General features: G+C 37.4%; 1 protein-coding gene across 1 annotated transcript in view; it reads left to right on the top strand.

The window, feature by feature from the left end:
* Nucleotides 1–12,301, top strand: part of MTFR1 (mitochondrial fission regulator 1) — a 58,217-nt gene that overhangs the window by 10,394 nt on the left and 35,522 nt on the right. The window contains exon 2 of the mRNA XM_090283627.1: nt 9,691–9,831. Coding sequence (XP_090139753.1) covers nt 9,766–9,831 — 66 coding nt within the window. The 5' untranslated portion in view covers nt 9,691–9,765. The remainder of the gene's footprint in view (nt 1–9,690; nt 9,832–12,301) is intronic.

The following is a 12,301-nucleotide window of genomic DNA, read 5'->3' as shown; positions in this document are numbered from 1 at the left end:
TCACATGCTCCCAAATGGGGACCTGGCCTGCAACCCAGGCATGTGCCCTGCCTGGGAATTGAACCAGTGACCCTTTGGTTCTCAGGCTGGCACTGATGCCTCTGAGCCACACCAGTCAGGGCTATTCCTGGGTATTTTTAAATGCAGTTGTAAATGGGATTGTCTTCTTAGTTTCCCTTTCTGATTGGGGTGTATAAAAATGCAACTGATTTCTGGATATTTATGTTGTATCTTGATTCTTTATTGAATTCATTTTTTAGTTCTAACAGTTGTTTGGTGAGATTTTTAGGGTTCTGTGTATACACTATCATGTCATCTGCAAATAATGACAGTTTTACTTTTTCCTTTACAATCATGATGCCTTTATTTCTTGTCTGATTGCTGTGGCTAGGACTTTCAGTACTCTGATGAGTAAGAGTGGTAAAAGCAGGTATTCCTATCATGTTCCCTTACTTAAGGGAAATACTTCTACTTTTTGTCCCTTGAGTATGATTTTGTCTGGGTTTTTTCATATATGACCCTTATTATGTTGAGATAATGTCCACTCTATTCCCACTTTGCTGAGAGCTTATCATAATGGGTACTGGATTTTGTCAAATGCTTTTTCTGCATCTACTGATACGATCGTATGATTTTTATCCATTTTGTTTATGTGGTGTATCACATTAATTGATTTGTGAATATTGTACCAACCTTACATCCCAGGAATAAATCCCATTGATCACGGTGTATGATCTTTATCATGTATTGCTGAATTCAGTTTGCAAATATTGTGTTGCGGATTTTAGTCTCTATGTTCATCAGGGATATTAGCCTATGATTTTCTTTTTTTGTATTGTCTACCTGGTTTTGGAATTAGGATAATGTTGGCTTCATAAAATGAGTGTGGGAGTCTTCCCTTATCTGGAATATTTTGGGATAGTTTGAGAAGGAGAGGTGTTAGTTCTTCTTGGAATGTTTGGTAAAATTCACCTGTGAAGCCAGCCAGTCCAGAGCTTTTCTTTGTTGGGAGCTTTTTTGATTACTTCTTTGATTTTATTAGTTGTAATTGCTTTCTTCATATTTTCTGTTTTTTTCTTGATTCAGTTTCAGGAGATTATGTTTCTAGGAATTTACCCATTTCATCCAGATTGTCCAATTTCTTGGCATATAGCTCATAATATATTCTTATAATCCTTTGTATTTATATGGTGTCAGTTGTTACTTCTCTTTAATTTCTGATATTATTTATTTAAGTCCTTCCTCCTTTTTCTTGATGAGTCTGATTAAAGGTTTATCAATCTTCTTTATCTTTAAAGAACTATCTTTTGGTTTCATTGATCTCTTATATTGTGTACTTTTTTTTTTATTTTAGATTCTATTTTGTGTATCCTGATCCTTATTCCCTTCTGCTCACTTTGAGCTTTTCTTGTTCTTTGTCTAATTCTTAGTGTTAAATTGTTTATTTGAGATTTTCTCGCTTCTTCTGGTAGGTCTGTAATGCTATGAATTTCCTTAGGACAGCTTTCGCTGTGTCCCACAGATTTTAGGTTGTTGTGTTTTTATTTGTCTCAAGGTATCTTTTGATTTCTTCCTTGATCTCATTGCTAACCCATTCATACTTGAATAACACTTTTTTAAAAGATTTTACTTATTTATTTTCAGAGAGAGGGAAAGGGAGGGAGAAGGCGAGGGAGAGAAACATTGATGTTTGAGTGATACATTGATTGGTTGCATCTCACATGCCCCAGTTGGGAACCTGGCTTGTAACCCATGCATGTGCCCTGACTAGGAATTAAACTAGCGACTTTTTGGTTTGCAGGCCAGCACTCAATCCACTAAGCCACACCAGCCAGGGCAATAGTTTAGTAACACATTATTTAGCCTCTGGGTTTGTGTGTTTCCCAGCTTTTTTTTTTCTTGTAATTGATTTTTAGTTTCATACCACTAGGGTCAGAGAAGATGCTTGATATGATTTTAGTCTTGTTAAATTTCTTGAGACTTGTTTTGTGTTTAGCATGTGGTCTAAACTAGAAAATATTCCATGAGCACTTGAAAAGACTGTATATTCTGTTGCCCTGGGGTGAAATGCTCTGAAAATATCAATTAAATCCATCTGATCTAGTGTGTCATTTACGGCCGCTGTTTCCTTGTTGATTTTCTGTTTAGAAGATCTACCCATCAGTGTCAATGGGCTATTAAAATCATCTACAATGACTGCATTACTATAACCTCCCTTTCTGTCTGTCAAGATTTGCTTTGTATATTTAGGTGCTCTTATGTTGGCTGCATACATGTTTACAAGGGTTAAATCCTGTTGTTGTATTGCTCCTGTTATCATTATGTGTCCTTCTTTATTTCTTATTGTAGTCTTTGATTTAAATTTTTTTTTATATGAGTATTGCTACCCTAACTTTATTCTCTATTTCTATATGCATGAAATATCTTTTTTAATCCCTTTACTATTAGTTTTTGTGTGCCTTTCATTCTGAGGTGGGTCTCTTGTAGACTGCCTATATATGGGTCTTGTTTTCTTTTTTTTATTTTCTTGTCCTAGGATATGTTGATTGATTTGAGAGAGAGAGAGAGAAACATTGATTGGTTGCCTCCCATATGTTCCCCAACTGGGGATCAAACTCGCTGCCTAGCTGTGTGCCCTGACTGAGAATTGAACCTGCAACCTTTTGGTATATGAAATGATGCTCCAACCAACTGACCCACTCAGCCAGGGCTATGGGTCTTATTTTCTTATACTATTCGGCTACCCTATATCTTTTTAATTGGTGTTAATGAACTCCTTTAGCTTTTTCTTGTCTGGGAAGCTCTTTATTTCTCCTTCAACTTTAAATGATAGCCTTGCTGTGTAAAGTAGCCTTGGTTGTAGGTCCTTGATTTTCATCACTTTGAATATTTCTTGCCACCCCTTCTAGCCTGCAAGGTTCTTTTTGAGAAATCAGCTGACAGTCTTATGGGAACTCACTTGTAGGTAACTAACTGCTTTTTTCTTGCGCTTTTAAGATTTTTCTCTTTGTCTTTAACCTTTGGCATTTTAATTATGATGTGTCTTGGTGTGGGCCTCTCTGCACTTCCTGAACTTGTATGTCTTATTTCCTTCACCAGGTTAGGGAACTTTTCTGTAATTATTTTTTCACATAGGTTTTCAGTTCCTTGCTCTATCTCTTCCCCTTCTGGAAGTCCCATGATGCAAATGTTAGTAGTACACTTGAAGTTGTCCCAGAGGCTCTTTATACTATCCTCAATTTCATGGATTCTTTTTTCTTTTTACTGTTCTGATTGGATGTTTTCTGCTTCGTTATCTTCCAAATCTCTACTTTGATCCTCTGCTTCATCTGCTCCACTGCTGATTCCCCATAATGTATTCATTTCTGACAACTTATTTTTTATGGTTTTTGTGTCCTTTTTTTATCTGTTGATGTCCTAAGTTCCTCTACTCGTCCCCTAAGTTCATTGATCATCCTAATAACCAGTGCTTTGAACTCTTCCTCTAGTAGATTGCTTGTCTCCATTTTGTTTAGCTATTTTTCTGGAGTTTTTACTTGTTTTTTTCATTTTGGACATGTTTCTTTGTCTACTCATTTCATTTGGCAGTCTCCCTGTGTTTGTTTCTCTGCATTTTTATAGCTGTTATGTTCTTTGGGCTTGGTAGAGTGGCTTTAGGTAGTAGGTGTTCTGTAGGGTCCACTGGCACAGCCTCCCCAATCACCCAGGCTGGGCACTCCAGGTGTGCACCCCCAATATGTGGGCTGTGTACACCCTCCTGTTGTAGTTGAGCCTTGATTACTCAATGGGAAGGATTTAACCCTAGGCTGATTGGCTGCAAAGACTGGCTGTGACCACTGTGGAGAATCAGCTGTGCAAGGACTCGCTGCATGGGGCAGGACTTAACTTCACCAGGGCTCTGGTGCCTCGGAGTCCGCCCCTTGAGTGTGTCACTTGTGGAGGTGGTTGGGTGGTGCTTCGATGTTTTCTGAAGGTATCCACCAGGTACACTGGTTTTGTGGCCTCCCTGGTGGTGCAGGCTAAGGTCAGCTACCACCAGTGTCCCAGGAAGGGCACCTTCAAGCTGTGAAATAAGGCCAGCTGCTGCTAGTTCTGGGACTAGTTCTGAAACTGGGGCCACTTACCAAGAGATACAGGGCATGCCAAGGCCTGACGCTGCTTGTCTGAGATTTTAGGAAAGTCCAGGCATGAGCCAAGATAGGCCCTTCATATGAAAAAGCCACTGGAAACAGCTTGGGTGGTTCTGAAAATTGTATGGAGTGCACGGGGCTTTAGGGATACTCCAAGGGTGGGGTATAAAACGCAACAGATTTTCGAGTATTGATTTTGTATCCTACCGTACAACTTTACTGAATTCATTTGTTCTATTTGTTTTTTGGTGGAATGTTTAGGATTTTCTATATGTAGTATTATGACATCTACAAATAGTGACCACTTTACTTCTTTCCAATTTCGATGCCTTTTATTTATTTATTTACTTATTTACTTATTTGGTGTGAGTAGGACTTCCCAATACTATGGTGAATAAAAGGGATTGGAGTGGGCATCCTTGTCTTGATCCTTATCTTAGAAAAAAGTTTTTGGCTTTTCATTGAGTGTGACATTAGCTGTGGGTTTGTCATATGTATCCTTTAATATGTGGTGGTATGTTCTCTCTATCCTGACTTTACTTACAGTTTTTTTTTTTCATAAATGGATGTTGCATTCTGTCAAATGCTTTTTCTGCTCAATTGAGATCATATTTTTATCCTTTATTTTCTTTATGTGGTATATATCATGTTGATTCATTTGAGTATACTGAACCAACCTTGCATCCCAGGAAGAAATGTCACTTGATCATAGTGTATGATCTTTTTAATATATTGCTGAATTGGATTTGCTAAAATTTTGTGGAGGATATTTGCATCTATGTTCATCAAGGATGTTGGCCCATAATTTTATTATTTTGGAGTGTCTTTGATGCTGGTATCAGGGTAATCCTGGACTCATAGAATGAATATGGGAAATTTCTCCTTCGGTTTTTTGTTTTTGTTTTTGTTTTTGGAGTAGTTTGAAGGATAGAATGTTTGGTGGATTCACCTGTGAAGTCATTAAGCCCAGGAATTTTGTTTGTTGGCAGTTTAAAATTTTTTTCTTAAAGATTTTATTTATTTCTTTTTAGAGAGAGGGCTAGGGAAGGAGAAGGAGAGGAAGAGAAACATCAATGTGAGAGAGAAACATTATCAATTGCCTCTCGTACATACCCTGTACAGAGACTGAACCCACAATCCAGGCATGTGTCCTGACCAGGATTCAAAACAACAACCTTTTGTTTTGTGGATGATGCCAAATCAACTCCGCACCAGTCAGGGCTTGGCAGTTTTTATTCTGATTTGGTCTCTTCAGATTTTCTGTTTCTTTTTGGTTAAGTCTTGGAAGATTGTGTATGTATAGGAATTTATCCATTTTTCTAGGTTGTCCAATTTGTTGACATAATATTTCATGGTATTTTTTTAATAATCCTTTGTATTTTGTGATGTCACTTGTCACCTTTCTTTCATTTCTGATTTTATTTACTTGAGCTCCCTTTTTTTCTTCATTAAGCTAGGTAAAGGTTTGTCAATTTTTTAAATCTTTTCAAGGAACCCACTCTTCATTTCATTGATCTGTTCTATTGTGTTAAAGAAATTTTAAAAATTGATTTTAGAGAGAGGAATGGAGAGAGAGAAACATTGATTTGTTGTACTTATTTATGCATTCATTGTTTGATTCTTATTTGTGCCCTGATGAGCATGTCGGGATGATGCTCACCTTTATTATTTCCTTCCCTTTGCTCACTTTGGCTTTGTTCTTTTTCTAGGTCCCTTAGGTGTAAAATTAGATTGCTTATTTGAGATTTTCCTTTTTTCTTGAGGCTGGCCTGTCTCACTATGAATCTGCTTTTTAGAACTATTATTACCATGCCCTGTAGATTTTGGATAGTTGTGTTTTAATTTTATTATTCTCTGGATATCTTTTGATGTTCTTCTTGAATTTGTTAACTCATTGATTGTTTGGTAGCGTATTGTTCGCCCTTCACATGTCTGTGTTTTTTCACATATCTGGGTTTTTAATTGATTTCCCTTTTCATATCTTTGTTATCAAAGAAGATGTTTGATATGATTTCAATCTTCTTAAATTTATTGAGACTTGTTATGCTGCCTAACATGTTGTCTCCCAAAAAATGTTTCATTTGCAGTTGGAAAGAAGGTGTACTCTACTGTTTTGTGGTGTAATGTTCTGCAAGTCTCTATTAAATCCATCTGTTCTAATGTGTCATTTAAGGTCACTGTTTCTGTCTTTATTTTCTGTCTGGATGATCTACCCATTGATGTCAATGGGATATTCAAGTCCTCTATCATTATTATATTACTATTGGTCTCTCCTTCCATGTCTGTTAATTTTTATGTATGTAAGTGCTTCTACATCGGGTTGCAATGTTTACAATATGTTTAATATACTCTTCTTGGATTGGTTCTTTTATCGTTACGTAATACCTTCTTTTTCTCTTGTTACGGCCTTTGTTTTAAAGTCTGTTTTGTCTTATGTATGTATTACTACCCCAGCTTTTTTGTTTCCTCTGACATAAAATATCTTTTTCCATCCCTTCACTTTCAGTTTGTGTGTTTTTCGATTTGAAGTGAGTCTTTTATGGGCATCATATGAACAGGTTTTGTTGGTTTTAAAAATCTAATCAGATACCCTATGTCCTTTTCAATTTTTTTATTTTCACCCAAGGACATGCTTACTGATTCTCAGAGAGAGGGGTAGGGAGGCAGAGAAACATTGATGCCAGAGAGAAACATCAATCAGTTGCCTCTCATATGTCCCCTGACCAGGGACTGAACCTGCAACCTAGGCATGTGCCCTGACTGGGAATCAACCCTGTGACCTTTTGGTTTATGGAATGATGCTCCAACCAACTGAGCTCCTGGCCAGGGCCAGACAACCTATGTCTTTTGAGTACATTAAAAGTAATTATGGATAGTTATGTAGTTGTTGCCATTTTATTGTTTTCTGGTTGTTTTGGTCTTCTGTTTCTTCTTTTGCTCTCGTGCATTGATGACTTTCTACAGTGGTTTGTTTGGATTCTTTTCTCTTTATATTTTGCATATCTCTTATGGTAACCATGAAATTCAGCTGCACCAAAAAATGGGTTTTGGCAGTGTGTTTTAAGTTGTTGGTTGCTTGTGTTCAAACATGTTCTTAAAGCACTACCTTTTTTTTACTCACCCTCCTCTCATTTTTGTCATATTGTACAGCTTGTGTGTGTTTCCCTTAATTTTTTATTGTATTTGCACATGATTGTACTACTTTTCTCTATTTTAACCTTCAAACTTGTTTTGTAATTGATTGATATACTAGTTTTACTGTTTGTCTTTATCAGTGCAATTTTTTCTTTCCTGTAGTTTCTTATTTTTAGTTTTGACCTTTTCTTTTCCCCTTAAAGGACAAGTCAGCTAAGTGGTGATACACTCCTTTTGCCTCGGGTGGGAAACACTTTTGTGTGTGTGTGTGTGTAACTCTATCTCTCCTGAAATTCTGAATAACCTTGCTGAGTAGAGATAGTATTGGGTATAGGTATTCTCGTTTTATTACTTTGAGTATATGTGTCATTTCCTTCTGGACTGCCAAGTTTTTGTTGATAAATCTGCTGATTATGTTCATAACTAGCTGCATTCCTCTTGCTACTCTTAATATTTCCTCTTTAACTTTCGGCATTTTAATTATGAAGTTGATGTGGACCTCTCTGGGTTCATCTTATTTGAGACTCTGTGCTTCCTGGACTCCTGTGTTTATTTCCTTTGCCAGATCAGGGACGTTTTTACATCTTATTTTCCCCTTGAAATAGGTGTTTATCCCCTAGTCTCTCTTCTGTTTCTGTGACCCCTCTGATGCAAGTGTTGCTGCACTTGATGTTCTAAATGGTCCTTAAACTATTCTCACTTCTTTGGATTCTTTTTCTCTTTTTGCTGTTCCCATTGGGTGAGCTCTACTATCTTGTCTTCCAGATCACTGATTTGTTCTTCTGTATCATCTGATCTACTGTTAATTCCCTATAGTGTATTTTTCATTTCAGTTATTTATACAGTTATTTTTATGTTTCTGTTTCTCTATTTTCACTCAATTCACCTATTTTTCTCATGAATTTATTAAGCATCCTTACATCCATTGTTTGAACTCTTTATCTGGTAGATGGCTTATCTCCATTTTGTCTTATTCTATTTCTGGAGTTTTGTCCATTTATTTCATTTGGGACATAGTTCTATGTCTCCTCATTTTGACTATGTCTCTGTTAGTTTCTATGCATTAGGTATATCTGCTATGTCTCTCACTATTAAAAGAGAGGCCTTATGTAGAAGGTGTCCTGTGGAGCCCTACGGTACAGTCCCCCTGTTCACCAGAGCTCCAGGGTTGTCCCCATGTGGGTTGCATGTGCCCTCCCTTTGTAATTATGCTGAGATTGTTGCAGGCACATTGTTGGGTGGAGTTGACCCTTAGGCCAATTGGTTATGAGTAGGGGCCATAACTACAGTGGACAAGCTGTTGTGTACGAGCTAGCAGGAGTGGGAGTTGCTTTAACAGAGCTCTGTTGTCAGCCAGGGCAGCCTGTCAGGTTTCTGGTTGTGGAGTTTTTAGGTGGGGTTGATGTGGTTGCAGGCCAGGTGTGTCTGAACTGGAGCCTCTTAGGAGGGGGTATGGTGTGGCTGAAGCTGGCCTCTGCCTGCTGCAGCAATGCTGGTCATGGGAGGGGTTGTGGTGTAGGCTGAGGCCAGCCAATATGACATCTGAGACCAGTCACTGCTGTGCTGGGCATGATAGGAGTGATTATGCAAGCTTTGGCTTATGCAGGGAATGGAGGTGCTGAGAGAGGCTACAGTGGAAACCAAGGCCAGCTACCACTTGTGCCAGGCTTATGGACTCTTTGTAGGAGCTATGATGCAGGCAGAAGCTGGTCACTGCTTGTGCTGGGCTTGAGGGTGTTTGGGAGGAACTACAGTGTGCACCCAAGGTTGGCTGTAGCTTGTGTGGAATATCTGGAGCTAATGGAAGAGCCTCGGCCAAGCAATTGGAATAGGTTGGTGAGGGGTCTCAGGGAAACTCCAGGCAGGGCAACAGGTGTTAGCCAGCTTAATGGATGTGTTTCCTGGCTGTGTAGCCTACAGGTCAGATTCTGGTAAGATTTTTATCTACCATCTATCTTTTCATGAATATATTTCCTACATAGCCATAAATAGGGTTTTGTTGTTTCTAACTAAGAAGCCTGACTGGAAAAAAAATACTTTAAAAAAATTGTACCATCAGTTTACTCAAAGTTGATTATAAGTAAAATTTATTTTCTCAAGTAAATTTCCAGTTTTAAAATGTTGTATACTAGACTTATTTTGTAAGACATGTTGCAGACATGAAATAACAATTATTTCAGCCCTGACCAGGTGGATCAGTTGGTTAGAGTATTGTCCCAGAAGGTTGTGGGTTCAATTCCTGGTCAGGGCACATACCTATATTGTGGGTTTGATCCCTGGTCAGGGCATGTGTAGGAGGCAACTGGTTAATCGATGTTCCTCTCTATCTCTCCCCACCTCTCTGGAATTAATAAAAACATCCTTGGGTAAGGATCAAAAATAATTATTATTATTTCATTTTAATATTTGCATTTTAATATTTCAGTGTGTTTTATGGACCATGTGCTTCTATGAATGTCTGAAGTACTTGAAATGCAGATTTGGAGAGATCACCATCTAAATGCTTGGCTGGATTAAGTGCCTAATTAGGATGGTTTGTCAACAGGTTGGAGTAAAAATGGAATCGGTGAGTGCTCAGAATTCAGAATTCATTTTAAAACCCAGACATTTAGATGTTTTAAGAATTTTTTTCTGAGACAGTGAAATGAACCTACAAATGACCATTTTGAATTCAATGTGTTTATGTACTATTTAATTTACCTACTCTTCAAATGAAAGAAGAGAATCTTTACCTAGCATCCAAGTAAGAGAATAACTTTCTGGGTTACATTGAAAACTTACCAATATTGACATGACTATAAACAGTAATGCATTTATCAACAAACAACAAGTGCTGGGGAAGATATGGAGAAAAGGAAACCCTAGTGCACTGTTGGTGGTAGTACAGACTTATTCGGCCACTGTGGAGAACAACATGGAGTTTTCTCAGAAAATTAAAAATGCAACTGCCTTTTGACCCAGCAATCACACTTCTGGGAATATATCCTCAGGAATCTCAAAACACCAGTTCAAAAGAATATATACACCCCTATGTTCATAGCAGTGTTACTTTCAAAATCTGGAAACAGCCCAAGTGCCCATCAGCGGATGAATGGTTAAAAAAGCGGTGGTACATTTACACAGTGGAATACTACATGGCCATAAGAAAGAAGGAACTCTTTTGTGACAGCATGAATGGACCTGGAGATTATTGTGCTAAGTAAAATAAGCCATCTGATGAAACACAAATACCATGATCCCACTTATATGTGGAACCTAATGAACAAAATAGGAACAGAGGCGTGGCTACATGGAAGAGACTGACAGCTATAAGGGTTGGGGGAGGGGTACAGGATGAAAGAAGCTGGAAGGATTAGCCAAAGAACATATATGCATAACCAATAGACACAAACAACAATGTGGGGATGACCATAGGAAAGGGATAGCAAGGCCTGGGTGGGGGTGACTAAAGGGGGAAAATGGGGACATCTGTAATAGTATAAACAATGAAGTAAAAAAGAAAAAAACAATGCATTTGTTATTTGGGACAAAAAGAGTTAAATATATATAGAAATGATTGAATAAAATATGTTTTGACTAACATAACTCCATGTTATAGAATTATTAATAATAAATGCTTATAATATGGTTTATCACACAGCTGTTTAAAGTAAAAGGTAAGTCATGTCTCCTTTAATATAACAACTATAGTTATGAAGAAAAAATTAGTATAATATGGTTATTCTATGCCAAAGATGACCTTGACATTTTTAAAAGTACATTTTTAAATATAATTTATTCCAGATTCAATGTGAAGTTATTGGAGCAATAGTTGTGCTAAGCATATTTTGTGGACTATTTGTTTTTCATTTTCAAATTCAGTGTTTTGTTATCGATGACATGGAATTAGCTCTATTTATTAAAGATATAGGCAAAGAACATAATTTGAGTATGGGTATACTTTTTAATGCACTACTTCTACTTTTTTAATTTTAATTTTGTCTTTTCATATCTTTTTAAAAGAAAGTTGAACTTGAAATTCCCCTAACCACCCCCCTCTCCAAAGATTACATGTTTTCTTCAGAGATAAAAAACAAAGAACCAAATAAACCCACCTTTCTTTAAATAAATGTATAATTTTGAGATTATTAGCTTGAGGGTAACAGTATTTTGCCCTGACTGGTGTGGTTCTGTTGGTTGGGCATCATCATCCTGCAAAGCAAAGGGTCTCCAGTTTGATTCTTGTTCAGGGCACAGGCCTGGGTTGTGGGCCCACATGCAAAGGGCAACCATTCGATGGTGTTTCTCTCACACATCAATGCTTCTCTCTCATCCTTTTTTCCCTCCCTTCCCCTTTCTCTAAGAGTAAGTAAAATCTTTTTTAAAAAGTTAATAGTATTTTCATCTTTTTTAGTTGCATCTTTCTGTGTTTTGGACTTCACTTAAGGCACCTATACTACCTTTCTTATTTGTTGTTACTGTCTGGCTGCACAGCATAGGTTATCATTTTAGTACCGACAGCAAAAGAATTTCTTTTGCTTTCAGATAGATGTGAAATGTTTGTTATTTATGATTCCCCAAAAGTGAACCTTCACAATTTATGATTTCCTATTTATTTGCAATTTTAATAAGTATATTTGGTAGGAAGTTAGTAGGGCTCAAACAAACCTGGGTCTGATACTTATCTTTGCCAGTTATTTTCTTTATCTACAAATTACAGGTAAGAAGAACTATTGCAGAATTAGCCTGTAGACTCAATGGCATTGTATGTAAAATGCCTAACACAATGTAGGTACATTAAAAAATGGTTAGTTTCCTATGGTTTTGCTCTGTCATTCCCCCTGCCCCAAGCCAGGGGAATGTGACTGGTACTGATTGAGGCCAAAGTAAAAGATTTTATTTCAGGAACAGATTATACACATTAGCTTGTTCATTTATTTAGCTTTGTTCAGTTTGAGCTATAAAATGGATGCCTTTTATCAAAGAATGGACCGGACCAGGTAAGGGAACACTAACTTGTTCCCGATTTTATAATCACAACTGAGGGCCCTTTCCAC

This window comes from Furipterus horrens, unplaced genomic scaffold (assembly GCF_987537825.1).
Source record: "Furipterus horrens unplaced genomic scaffold, mFurHor1.1.pri manual_scaffold_7, whole genome shotgun sequence".
NCBI lineage: Eukaryota > Metazoa > Chordata > Mammalia > Chiroptera > Furipteridae > Furipterus > Furipterus horrens.
The sequence above is the reverse complement of the archived record's forward strand: the minus strand, read 5'-3'. Positions and strand labels throughout refer to the sequence as shown.